This window comes from Vigna angularis, chromosome 4 (assembly GCF_016808095.1).
Source record: "Vigna angularis cultivar LongXiaoDou No.4 chromosome 4, ASM1680809v1, whole genome shotgun sequence".
Taxonomy (NCBI): domain Eukaryota; kingdom Viridiplantae; phylum Streptophyta; class Magnoliopsida; order Fabales; family Fabaceae; genus Vigna; species Vigna angularis.
In genome coordinates this window covers 17,805,329-17,819,482 of record NC_068973.1, presented here as the reverse complement: position 1 = coordinate 17,819,482, position 14,154 = coordinate 17,805,329, and the positions used below count along the sequence as shown (strand labels likewise).

The 14,154-nt window shown below is 34.8% G+C and overlaps 1 protein-coding gene across 1 annotated transcript; it reads right to left on the bottom strand.

Moving 5' to 3' along the window:
- Positions 1-4,764: 4,764 nt before the first annotated feature.
- Positions 4,765-5,771, bottom strand: LOC108331031 (RING-H2 finger protein ATL78). Its single transcript, XM_017565643.2, has one exon. The coding sequence runs from the start codon at positions 5,588-5,590 to the stop codon at positions 4,916-4,918; it is 675 nt and encodes a 224-aa protein (XP_017421132.1). The 5' UTR covers positions 5,591-5,771; the 3' UTR covers positions 4,765-4,915.
- Positions 5,772-14,154: the final 8,383 nt, after the last annotated feature.

Genomic DNA, 14,154 nt, shown 5'->3' with positions numbered 1-14,154 from the left:
CTGTTACAATCAAATTAGAGTCTTATAGTTTTATATAGGACAGAAATAGATCAATTATACACTATATAAAGAAACATTCATTATGTAAGGTTTTAAATTGAATATAATATTTTAATATCTTATAGAGATTTATTTATAATATTTTCTATGTGCTAGTACATAGATCACGGGTAGGTATGAGTCATCTCATCCACATTACATACGATTCCCTAGTATTCTTTTTATTAATTATAGTTTTAAACATGTATGCATGGTATATGTGATTAAGTTATGATGATTTTGACATGTAAAAGGTGAAAAAAGAAGGGAGAAGGGAATGTGGTGTGAGGTTTTATTCCAATGTACTTGTAAGGGTTTATTAAAAGCTAGATCCTGCCGCCATTACTCCACTTCTCACCTAGCTACCCGCAAAAGTTTAAGTCCTCTAATATGTTTTTGGTTTAAAAAACTTATTAGCCTTCCTTTTTCCCGGTATTAACCGAGGAAGCTTGATATTGTATAAAAAATAGAAGAAATTAACCACACTCATCATTTAGTGCTGAATTTAATATGCTTTTATCTAAAGAACCAGTTAAAGTCTCACTTTTTTTTCCCTTCAAAATATGAAATAAACAACATATAAATTTTTTTTTATCTTATATTTAAAAATAAATTAAATATGTTTTTGTCTTTAAATTTAAATGTGAAATTAAAATTTATTTATATTTCAAAATTATGATAAATTTTGGTTTCAATAACTGAATTTAATCTTTTTAACCTAACAATATTAATTGTTTTTTTTTATTAAATTATATTTTAGGTTGTTATTTGATCTTTAACGCGTCAAATAATATAATTCGTCGATAAATAAAATATGTATTGTTGATAAATTTTATTGTCGATAAAATTTGTTGATATTAATATTGAAATTTATTATTGAAAGGTTTGTTTGTCGGTAGATTTGTCGATTACAAAACAACAAATTTTTTGTCTAAATAGTCTAGTAAGTACATAAGTGGTAGAAATGAGACCAAGTCTCTTCCTCTTCATCTTCATCTCCTATTCAAACTCGTATATATTATCTTCAAACCTAGAAGCTTTTAGGGTTTATTCTCTATCTTGACATAAGAGAGTTAAGTCTCATTCATCTTTATTTCCTCTCTACTAACAACCACCACATGCCATTGTCATCTCCACTCATCACAATTGTCATTAGAGTGTTATCACAAGCCTCACCCTTATTGTCATTGCTTGTCATTATGCCTGGAAATATCACTAGTGACAATTATGAACATTTTCCTTCTGCCAACGACTCACCACCGTTGTAATGAGTCACCATCGCGCCAATAATCACATTGTTCATGACTAGAGTGACTGTGCTAGATATGCTTCCCTTTTCCATCATCTTCTTTGTGCACAAATCCTTAAAGCCAAATCTAGTAGTCATATTGTTACCTCTAGACCATAATAGGTCATCGGAGGTGTCGTCTATGAGAACAGATGGCGCGAAACTCCTTAAACCTTTCCCAAATTTGAGAATAATGAAAACAATGCACTACAACCTCATATTGTCGAGATCGGAGTTGTGAACACCTTTGACGTAGGATTTTTCTTTTGTTTAATTGTTGTTTGTTGTGATTGTAGAAGAAGAGATGTCAAGAAAAACCCTCAGTTAATGAAAGAACGTTGTACATTGATTGTTGGTAATGACATGAATAGTGGAGTGATTAAAGACCTTCTGTTATGCTAGTGATTTTTTTTAAGAATATTTTATTTTTTATTCTTGGATTGGTCTTGACTTCATCATTGGATAACCATGCCAAAAAAAAATGAAAAGTTAAAAGAAAGAAGAAAGAGAGAGAAGGAAGAAGATGAACTAGATCATAATATTTATCGACAAATTTTTCTTTCCGTAATTATTGAAGGATATAAATTTTCGTAGATAAATATTACTAATTATACTTTTATCACAAATTTTTGTTCGTCGAAAAAAAGTCTTTACTAATAGATTTTTTACGTTTTCGAAAGATTTTGGTTGTTGATAATATCTACTTTTTTGTAGTGATTGAGCATCTGACTATGTTTTGAGCAAGTCTAAGTCGAACTATGTTAAGGTGACATGTTAACAATAAGAGAATAAAAAAGTGTGAAAAGAATAAACATAAATGTAAGATAAATTAAGGCTTAATACCATTGTTGGTCCCAATTTTTGTTAGCTTTGTTTGAAATGGTTCTAATTTTTTTAAAATGTTCAATGTAGTCCTAAACATCGTAATTTATGTTATATTTAGTCCTTTTGGCTAACGACATTTAAATCGTTAACGACTAAATGTCTAGTTGAGCAATCAGTTACACATCACCCTTGACACGTCATCATCATCTCTTACCTCCAGAAACCCTAATTTTTTCCTACACAAAAACCCTAGCCACCACCTAAACCTATCTGCCACCGTCACGCTCATGGTCAGCCACCATCTTTGCACCTCCATCATCAGACATTTCGAAACCCTAACCAGATGGTCGCGTCACTGTTCCAAACACTTCGTCACAAGCATCGCAAAAATGAATCGCGAGTTCCTCGCGCCTTTGAGCAACGTTGTCGTGAAGGTTCTTCATTCTCCACTAGCCACCATCAACTTGAAACACAGAAGATCAAAACTCACAAAACCAAAAATCACCAACCTCTCGCGTGCAAAACCCAAATCACATAAACGCAAAGCCGAATCACGCAATTATCTTCAACCGTCGCACCAACGCCTCTCCATAAGTTTCTCCACCGTGCCTTCTTTATTCACCTGTAGGAGAAAAACCTAAAAGCAAACCAACTATCACGAAGTTCACCATATCCGTCGTGAAGGAGAAACATTATTCTCACGCTTTTCTCCAATCTGTAGATGAAAATCTGAAACCCTAATTTTTGGTGAAGAAAGGGATTGTCATATGTCAAGCCCTTATTAGCACGACCATCCTTAAACCTTGTTAGCCTAAAGGACTAACTTAACTTTTATAGTTCTAAATAATAAAATTACTCGAGTGTTTAATTTTTTTTTAAATCTCTATTCAAATAACGTATTTTATCATAAAGTATTTTAAGTTTTTTACACAAATGAATTATTCTCTAGATTTTCGTCACCCAAGCACGTATTAAAGTTGAGTTAAGTGAGAGAAAGTGTTTTCTTTTATGAAAATTACTTGTAATTTAATTATGAAGATGTTGAGTTAAATGTGAAGTAATTTCTGTTATATAAATTACTTGTAATCCACTAACAGCATATCTTATTTGTACTCGTAGATTGTAGAAGTTAATATGGATGAGTTTGATTGATTTATTTATTTATTTTTGTTATCTAACAGCTTTGGGAATTGTTTTTGCAGTTGGTAGAATAATATCCTCAGAATTTGCATTAACGATAATGCTATGGGCACACATTTAGCATATGAGTAATGCGTTGAGCTTTATAGCAAATCAAGTTTCAACCGTTGGGGATAGTGTGGTTAGTCAGTGTTAGCAATGAAACCAAACACTCTTTGTCAGCTACTACTATATGCTACAACCTCTCACTTTTAGTACACTTCTTTCATTTGTTACTTCATTAGTGCTTTCACCCTCATCTTCCATTCATTATATGCTCCATTGACTGTATAAAGTACACCACTTTCAATCTTCTTTCTTTTTTCTATATTTTTTTTTCCCTTCCTCTCCAGCAATCAACACCATAATATGGAATATGGAGACATATAAGTCCATCAAATCATTTTTTTTTCTAATATATTATATTAGAGAGTGTGTTAGAAACCATTTATTAATTATCTTGTCATATTATATTCCTATTAAGTTGTATGGTATACAAATTTTGAAATACTTATCCCACAACCCTTGTGGTCGTGCATGAACTTGATTACAAGAAATTAATTATCTTCATATTACTTATTATACTGGATCATGTTTCTGATGTCGGAACACAGCTAGATTTCATATTAGCTTTAAACTTATATAAATAATGACAGTTGAGGCTGTGGTCAAACAAAATACATAAAAAATGGTATCTCTTGGAAACAAAAGTAAAACGCTAGTTAATTGTGAGAAATGAGGAAGCGAATTTTAAATAGATTTATCTGATGATGAGCCTCTGAGCCTGATCTTCTCATTTGTTTTTTTTTTTTTTTTTGAAAAAGACATTAATTTTATTAAACAAAAGTGTAACATGATTGGTTGCAAAATTGGGTAGTTAATAAAATTGTGTGTTTTCAAGAGAATGGTATGTTATGCGAAGAGCAGAGCCAAATACATGTGGTTGGAATTACATATAGTATAAGGAAGGTATTATTGTTACTAATAATACATGTGGTTAGAAATACTCAGGGTAGTGCAGTGGCACACATCATGCAACCAAAAAGTAACTTACACGTCTTTGTATTAACTTGTTATTTAGAGAATTGTTTTTATTTTCTGATAAAATCTAGAAAAAGTTCTATTTATTTTATCACAAAAACAATCACACACTTAATTTCCTTAAAAGGCATCAAATGTGGTGCTTGTTGCCTCCTCACCCTCTTAATCTAGCTGCTTGAATTACAAAACAGATCAAATTTTCTACCCAATCCACTCAAATATAGTCTTGAAAACGATAACTTTATACAAACAATTTTCAAATTTTAAACTTTAATAACTTGATATGTTTTACCATGTTAATGAATTTTTTGAGAAGTTTGAAAGAGTGTTCTTACATAAAACAGTAGTTTAAGAATGTAATAGAATATGTAGGTTAAGTGGGGAGGGTAAAATTGAAAGAGCTGAAAGGAGATTAATTATATACATTAATGATTAAGCACTACATTAATTATGATTGAGTGGTGGTGGGTGACTGGTCTTAACCAATTATGGCTGACCGAGGGTCCAATAAACTGCAAGTGTTATGTCATTAAGCAACAAGCACTAAAGTTCCCTATAGTTACGCACCAAACCTTCTGGGTCCAGTGGCGTAATGGTGAGAATGGTTTCTGGCACCTGCAAGACGGGTTGTTGAGAGGAGCTAGCTTGCTGAGTGCAGCCAACAATCTTTTGGCAAGTCTCGATCAGGCAGTGTCTGCATTTGGGGCATGAAGAGTGTGAACTCAGCCACATGTCAATGCAGCGTACGTGGAATCCGTGGTTGCACTTTGGCAAAATGCGCACCTTTTCACCACTTGTGAACTCTGACAAACATATCACACACTCTGAGTCCAAACTCGGCAGGTTAAGCTCAGCCGAGTAAGTCACTGTGGGGAAAGTCTTGAGGGCTTTCTTCTTCACTCCTGTGTTGGCAACTCTCGCTGGAGGGCTGTTCGTTGCCACTGAGTCACTCACTACGAAATTCGAACACCTTAGTGCACACCTGATGATGGAGTTCAAACCCAAGGAGCAAATTAGTGCACAGAGTAGTACTGAGAGTACCATCACAACATTTGCATCGAAATTTCCGTCTCCTAGATATGTTTCTGTGGAATCGTGGGGGGTTGCCGGAGGCTTGGCTGATTGGTTCAGTGGGGAGTGAAGAAGCAACCTTCTTGAGTGGAAGTTCTCAAGGTCATGGAGGAGTGAAGGAAAGAAAGTAGCAGCAGAAGAATACATTTTATCAGTTGAAGGTGTTTGTAGTGTGGTGTGGTATTAGAGAGGTTCTTGAGGTTGGTTGGCTAAGGGAATTATATATAGGGAAGTAAGTTCACATGGTTAGATTTTGGTGCCTACCATTGATTGGAATGTGAAAGTATTGTTTTTTTGGAGAATGGTTGGTTGGCTTGGTAAATTAGAATATTCCCAAGGGTTGTGGTCAGGTTGAAGGGTTTTTATCTTTGTCTTTAATAAGTTGTTGCCTCTTGCATATAGATAGATAGATAGATAGATGTCTTAGCACAAGGATCCTCCACTCACTGTGAACCTTTTCTGATTGGCTTTCACAATCAAGATGGTCCCATTCAATTTCAATCCCACCTTACACGCAGCACGATTTGCCACCTGGCACTTTATTTCATATTATACATACGAGGAAGGAGGGTTTTCTTAAATTTAGCTCACTAATTGAGGATAGTTTACCTTTATTAAACTTAAACACGGATTTGTCTTTCTTTTTTTATTTGAAAAACAATCCCACAACGAGGCTTTTTTTTCATGTTTTCATATACTGTATGATGCTGTTCCCCCAGGGACCCACCAGCACATGAAGGAATTGGGAAGCTTCCTGATGGAGATGAGTTCAAAATTGAAAAGAAAAAAATTATGCTTTTGATTCCAAGGTTCATTTATGTCCCATCTTTTGGGTCCCAACTAAAAGGATGAGCTTCAAACGTTGATTTATGTCCCATCTTTTGGGCCCCAAAATAAAAAAGGATGAGCCAATTTGCTTTTATTTTTATCCGTACTTGCCCAAAAGAAAGAGTTCAGATGAAGGATATAATCTTCTTTTCTTTCCACCTAGCTTTTTCATTCTGCTTCAATGTAACAACAAGCCAGAGGACTGTACATGTTGCAATTGCAATGGCACCACAAATCGGAGGTTCTTAACATAGCATAACAAAAGACAAGAAGATGTATTTGCAATCTGACATTGTGAATTGTGTACAGTTTGTGTCTGGTAGTGATGTATCTCTATCTATGAGAATGAGAGCGTGAAAGAAAATGGTCCCGTGTGTTTTTGCGTTGTCAGAAGAAGTTTGTTTTACGATCTTTACATGGTGTGCTAGTGGTTAGATATCGCAACAAGTAGTGGTTTCTGATAAAAGCAGCATCCATAAGGATATGAATTGATGAAGTGATTGGGCAAATGTATAAGCCAAAATCGATCAGGATCTGATGTAGTTTGTCTCTGACTAAACTTTTTGGCTTAAACCCCACGTATTAAAGGCGGAAAGTAATTGCATTAAGCGATGTGGTATTATAAAAGTGGTGAACAAAGGTATGCGGAGACAAGTCAATAGGTATGCTGCTACTTTCTTCTACCTTTTTTCTTATTTTATCTTTTTTTCACCTTTGCTTCCTCTGGATAAAATATGACTCTACAATCTCTACTCATTCATGGTACGGAACTTAGTCCCATCATAAAACTCATTAATACATGATTAAATAAATATTTATGTGTTTTAGAATGCAAACATACTTTTCCACATATTCAATTAATGATCGTTGCCCAAGTAAATTTTTTTACTGATATAGTTGAGTTTGATATATTGCATTTTGGCTCTTGCAGTGGTCCAAGTACCACTTACCTGGATGAATATCTTAGTGGTGTCATCATGGTTGTTCTGGACCCACTTAAGAAGGACGAATGTAACTTTATCAGTAAAAACAGTATCTATTTACGACTATGACATCAGCAAGGATTGAGGAGTGATGAAATCGTTGATTTTCTGTCTTAAAATAACAAGTAAATGTCATACACGTGCTTTCTCATCAATCCGGATTAGGATTAGGATTACAATTAAGATCAGGACGTCAGATAATCATTTTACACTATCGAAATATTTTTTTTTTAAATCTTTTGTTCATTTTCATTGCTAAATTTTAAATTTTTTATTCTTCTTATTTCTTAAACACTGACTGAGTTTTACTTTTTACTTTGTTTGTTCTTATTGGTGGAGACCAATTATTGACAATATATGAGGCCAAGAAGTTTCTTTGTTTGCTATTGAGTGTACTTGTATGATATGGATGTTTTGTTATGAATTATAACTACTTAGAAAATTTCAGCCAGACAATAGTGTTTACTTTTTATTTACTTAATTTCTTAGGAGACAATGTTACTATTTACTAACTAATTATTATTATTAAAAACATATGTGCTTCTGTACTTACTTTTTTATGATAAAACTATTATTGTTGTAATTATCAAAATAAATAATAATAATTTTCAAAAATTTATTGTAAATAATTATTTTAGTATAAAAAAGTAGTTAAATTTATTAAAATAATCAAATAAATGTAATTAAATTTAAAAAATATTTATTTAAAGGATAAAAGTAGACAAAAAAATTGTTGACATAACAAAAAGAAGTCCCCTCTATATAACTGTATAGAATATATATATATATATATATATATATATATATATATATATATATATATATATATATATATATTATTACTGTTATTATTAGCTCATGGTTTGCATATACAAAAGAAAAAGAATGATATTTCAAGTTAAAAATTTGACCAACTTTTAACTTCGACACGGATCAACATTTCATTGTGTATTTGAACACCTTAAAATATATGAAAATGACGTGGAAATAGAAAAAAAAATTGGGGTCAGAGGGTTTTTCATTTTTGCAGGCTTCATTTTTTTGGATTCAAAAATTGGATTTCTCAGTTGCAAGAGAGAATCCCGTACTGCCCACAAACTTCTCTTCTCCAAAAACCGTCGTTCATTGACAAATCGTCATTCACCGAACCGTCCTCGTTCGAATTTACTATTGTTTTGAAATACAGTTGAAAGCTGAAATCATTGACGTGAGTTTTGAAGCTTTTCGTCGTTTGGAAGTATAGGACAAAACTATCATTGAAGATGAATAAACACAGTTTTTAAATTTTTGCAGTTCATTTTGATTTTTTTTTGTTAATCGATGATTTTCACTTGTTTTAAATATTTGATATTTTTTATCATTTTGGGATTGTTTTATTTTTTAGGTGCAAAATTACAATTATTTTACACGCAAAATAATTTTTAGATTTGTGGTTGTTGTTGGTTATTTTGAGATATCTTTTGTAGAACGTTTCCTTTGACAGTCATGAATTTCATTGGACATAAAAAGTCACAAACTGTAAAAACAAAACTGCAAAAATGGATGGGGACTGAAGGCCAAATAAGTGGGGACTTAAGACTAATGTTTTGCAAAGTAAGATTAACACAACTCATGCATGAACTTTTAAGTGATTTTTTTTTAAATTAATGGACATAGAAGTCATCTTAAGGAAATGATGACCATATTTATATTCAACTCCATTACCAAGAAACCAAGTTTTGTATAACTCTTTGCAAAAATGGGTGGGACCAAAGGCTAAATAAGATTAATCGTAAAGTTTGGGCATTGACTTCTATTCCCATATCATTGGGTTTGATGACACAATTAATGCTGAATTTGTGAGTGGAATTAAATTTTATACAATGTAGTTTGACACAATGTAGATGATTTATTGTAAATTTTTTGACACAAACATTTGTTTGTAGTTGTTTGTCCCAATTGTCCATGACAAGAGTTGGTGGTGCTACGCCGTGAAAATTCCATCGATGAAAATATTTGCACTGGACTCTCTAAGACACCATAGAAAGGATCGTAAAAAGATTGACAACCTGATTGTAAGTATTGTAATTGATCCATCCACTTTGTTTTTGTAATTTGATTTACTAGTCGAGAAACTAAAATTGACTTTGTTGTTTTAGAGGCCCATAATCTTGAATTAGTTTTTGGAATGTTGTTGAATCGTTATGAAGAGAATAAACCATCATTCCAAGTACAACATGTGCACACTCCAATCCAACTCAACACGTAAGTTTTTAGTCGTTTTTTTTTATTATAATATTTGTCCGTTTGATTGAAGTACTATGACATTATTTGTATTTTGGACTTTGTTTGATGTAGGTATGATTTTGAAATTATTGTTATGAAATTTATGAAGTTGTAGGATGGTGTTGATAAATACGAAGGAAAAACAATGCCCGATTGCACAAGCATAAGTAAGCATACTTGTTATACTTTGGACCCTTGATAAAAGATTGGACATTTTATTCATTTTGTGTGCATTTTATTATTTTCAAAGGAACTCCAACAGTTTAGGGAGAAGTCTGTGTTAAGAAAATCTCACGATACACACACTCAAATATTTTGCTAACATTGAGTCTTATTATTCATTGATAATTGAAGGCTTTAAATAGTTGTGACACTTACAATATTACGAAATAAAAATAAAATCTGAAAATAAAATATCAACTATCTTAAAAATAAAATCTACTTAATCTATTATAAAATAATAGTGTACCTAGATAAACCCAAAATCATAACTACGTATCCCTATTTTATCTCTATCAAATCAAATTAAATATTATTAGACCCAAAAACTAATAAAATAAGATTTAAACAAAATTATTAATAAAACCCTAAAATTTAAGTTTATCCCAACAAACTCCCCATAAACTTAAATTCTTCCTTCCTTCATTTGGTTTTCCATGTGCATCATCCCACACCGGATTTATTTCTTTCAATCAGATTTGAGTTGGAGTTATTCAAGCTCTTGCTAGTCATACTTTGCTTCAAACATCTTCTCTCCAAAATTTTCAGCTTAGTTCATACAACCGGTTCTTCTTCACTTTTCTTGGGTTGCTAGACGATCATGCTTATCCTTTAAATATAGTACTTGGTCCTTTATAAAAATTGAATTACCTTTTTCAATTATCTGACCCATGCTTAAAATATTGATCTTCAGCTCCGGAACATAGTAAACATCCCTAATCTTTCCAACTCGTCCCTTCTTCTACATATGTTGCATTATTCCACGCCCTTTCACGGCCACCTTGGAGTCATCTCCGAAAGACACAAATTTGGCCTCCACCTTGGTGAGTTTATAAAAAAAGTTCTCATTCCCACACATTGATTGCTTGCCCCAGTATCTAGATACCATACCGAGTTGGTAGAAACCTCATCAGTCTTGTATTTCAAGCATGGTCCAACATCCGCCTTCTTCAGCTCCTCAAGCTCAACCCTTTGTTCATTCATAATCTTATTAGCTTCATCTAGAAGCCTCCTTATTCTCTGAATCTCTTCATCTTTTTGTTTGAGTTCTTTCTCCAGGATTTCGTTCTCCACAATTGTTGCATCCTTTACCGAGATTACTTCATCCATTATTGGGATTGGGCTCTCCATGTCCACTGAATCCGAGCTCTTTGCCATTAACAAAATTCCACACTCTTCTTCCGCATCTTCAGTAACGAGATTAGTCTCCCCCTTTATCTCGGTCTTGCAATACTTTGCAATATGGCCAGCCTTGCCACAGTTGTAGCATTTGCTTGATCTACACTCGTTTGCATAGTGGCCATACTTGTCACACTTAAAACACTCAACTCATGATCGATCTCCTTGCCCTTTCCCTTGTCCTCGATCACGCCAATTCTATTGACCAGTTTGCTCTTCTCTATCATTCTCAAAATTACCTCGGCCTCCTCGCCCTCTGCTGCCAGGACCTCGACTCTGAGTAATACGAGTTTTATTCGAGTCAAACTTTACCTGTAATGCTTGATCGTCGGGTTCAACCCGATCATCCCAACTCATTCTCCTTTGTTCACGGGCTTCTAATTACCCAACAAGTTCATCCACTGTGAGAACCGACAAGTCCTTCGATTCTTCAATGGCGCACACAATACTTTCGAAATCTTTTGTAAGGGATCTCAAAATTTTTCCCACAACCCAGCTAGATGGCATTTCTTCTCCATTCCTGTCGAGTTGATTGGCCACCTTCTTCACCCGAGTTATGTGCTCTTTGGACTCCATCTTCAACTTTTCAAACTCTCCTCTGAGAGCTTGTATTCAGACTTGTCTAACGCGGTTGTCACCTTTATACGCAACCTCCAATATCTCCCATGCTTCCTTTGCGGATTTAGCAATCGCTATTTTTCCGAATCCCGACTCATCTACTGCATTGTAGAGGAAATACAATGTTGACCCATCTCTTGCACGTGATTTATTTAACGCGGTTATATGTGCCACCGTCTGATGTTCATCTTCATCAGGTTCAACATACTTGTCTTCCACCATATCCCAAATGTCTTGGGATCTGAATAATGACTTCATCGTGTCAATTGTGGCACACTCATACCATTGACAACCTCTACCATCTCTCTAAAAAAAAAAATCAAGCACTCACTTTTTCTCTCACGGTGTTTGACTCTCTCCTATCTTTCTTTTTCTTTCACAGTGTTTGACTATCTCCTCTCTCTCTTTCTCTCTCTCGGTACTCAGAGCATAAAGCTCTGATACCACTGTTAAGAAAATCTCACGATACACACACTTAGATAATTTCCTAAAATTGAGTCTTATTATTTATTGATAATTGAAGGCTTTAAATAGCCGTGACACTTACAATATTATGGGAATAAAAATAAAATCTGAAAATAAAATATCAACTATCTTAAAATAAAATCTGCTTAATCTATCATAAAATAATATTGTACCTAGATAAACCGAAAATCATAATTATGTATCCCTATTTTATATCTATCAAATCAAATTAAATATTATTAGACCCAAAAACTAATAAAATAAGATTTAAACAAAATTATTAATAAAACCCTAAAATTTAAGTTTATCCCAACAGTTTGGCAATGTCTGCAAAGATGAAGTGCTGCAACAATTAGGGTTGTTGTAGATGTTATTGTAGAATTAAGATGGTTGTAATGTCATTTGTGGTTTTGTTAGAAATTCTTAATAATCTATCTATTCATTCTGTACCGTAGGATACCTGAGTCCACTAAACGGTCGACAAATAACCCAACTGACCGTCCACTAGGCCTTCTTATGTTCGTATCACTTACAGTTCGATGTCGACTACTTGGTGATCGACAATTAAACAATAATATAGTCTACTAAACGATCGACACATAACCCAACCGACCATTTTCTGGGTTTTCTTATGTTCGTATCATTTAGAGTGATGTCGTGACAAAATGCTCGCACGACAGTTCGCATAATTACATCAGTACATAAGGCGCTCGACATATAATGAGCGATATCTTAAACTTAAAAGGTGTAGCGGTTAGAAGTTACCAATTACGAATATCGGTCAATGCCATAAATCACGGGAATAACTGACCTAGTATCAGACACGATCTAGCAGTTATAACTTCCAGATAGTAAACTTCGGTAACCATCCGGACTTTTAGGTAAACGGTTTATTTTACTGTTTTAAATACACAAAGCACACCAGAAAAAAGGTACGTTTTTTCCCCTAAGAAAAGAGAGAGAGAAATTATTCTTCTTCTTGATCATTTTAAACTGAAAAGATTCAGGACAATACACAAAGCACACCAGAAAAAAGGTACGTTTTTTCCCCTAAGAAAAGAGAGAGAGAAATTATTCTTCTTCTTGATCATTTTAAACTGAAAAGATTCAGGACATCCATTTTCTGACTTAAGCGTCGGAGTGCCTTTGCAGGTACCCAGCCCATTTTCCCCTCGGAGAGCACAACACTGAAGGAAAGATAGCACAGTAACAACATCACTGGAAGAAGTAGTTCAGAGTTATTAGGTTTGTATCTCGGTCTCCACATCCCTACTGAAACATTTTGGCGCCCACCGTGGGGTCGAGATTTGATATCCCAACGACGACCACCGGAGCTATGGAAGACTTCAACACTCGCGATTTGATCCAGCAGCTGCAGACACAGATCGAGGCACAAGCACAAACTATACGGGAGCAGCAAGAACTCCAGCGCAAGCAGGCAGAGGAGCTGGCGGCACTGAGGGCGCAACAACCACCGCCAGAATTGTCAGCCACTAATCGGCATGACAATAATGAAGGGAGCCACCATGGAGGGCTGTCTGACCCATTTGGCGGGGGCAGGAAGGGTCCTCCTTCCATGCGTCTCACCAACTTGCTCCCATTCACGGAGACCGTCATGCAAGCGCACATGCCAGATAAACCTCCCCCAGCATTGGACCGTTATGATGGCTCCACCGATCCCGACAATCACCTGCGTAACTTTATAGACGCCATGGCGTTCTACACAGACAATGACCCCGTCATTTGCAGAGCTTTCTCCTTATCCCTTAAGGATGAGGCCTTGGAGTGGTTCCACACTCTTCCACGAAATTCAGTAGATTGTTTTGCGACAATCGAAACTCTGTTCCGAAAACAGTACGCAACCAACAGAAGACCGGAGATGACTGCTGCTGAGCTTGTGAATACCAAGCAGGAGAAGGATGAAACCCTAAAAGCGTTCATGCAACGATACAACGAGACGGCCCGGCGTGTGAAAGATATCAATTACACCTTCATCATCAGCAATCTACCTTCGTGCTTAAGGCCAGGATATTTTGCAGAACAATTATATGCTGACCCTCCAGCATCTATGGAAGAACTGCAATCCACAATTGCAAAGTTCATCCGCATCGAGGATCTCCGGAATTCTCGGAAGAAGCAGCAGCAGGATACCTC

Excerpts from the sequence above, each read along its gene's own strand:
- LOC108331031 (XM_017565643.2), bottom strand. The coding sequence starts at position 5,590 with ATGTATTCTTCTGCTGCTACTTTCTTTCCTTCACTCCTCCATGACCTT.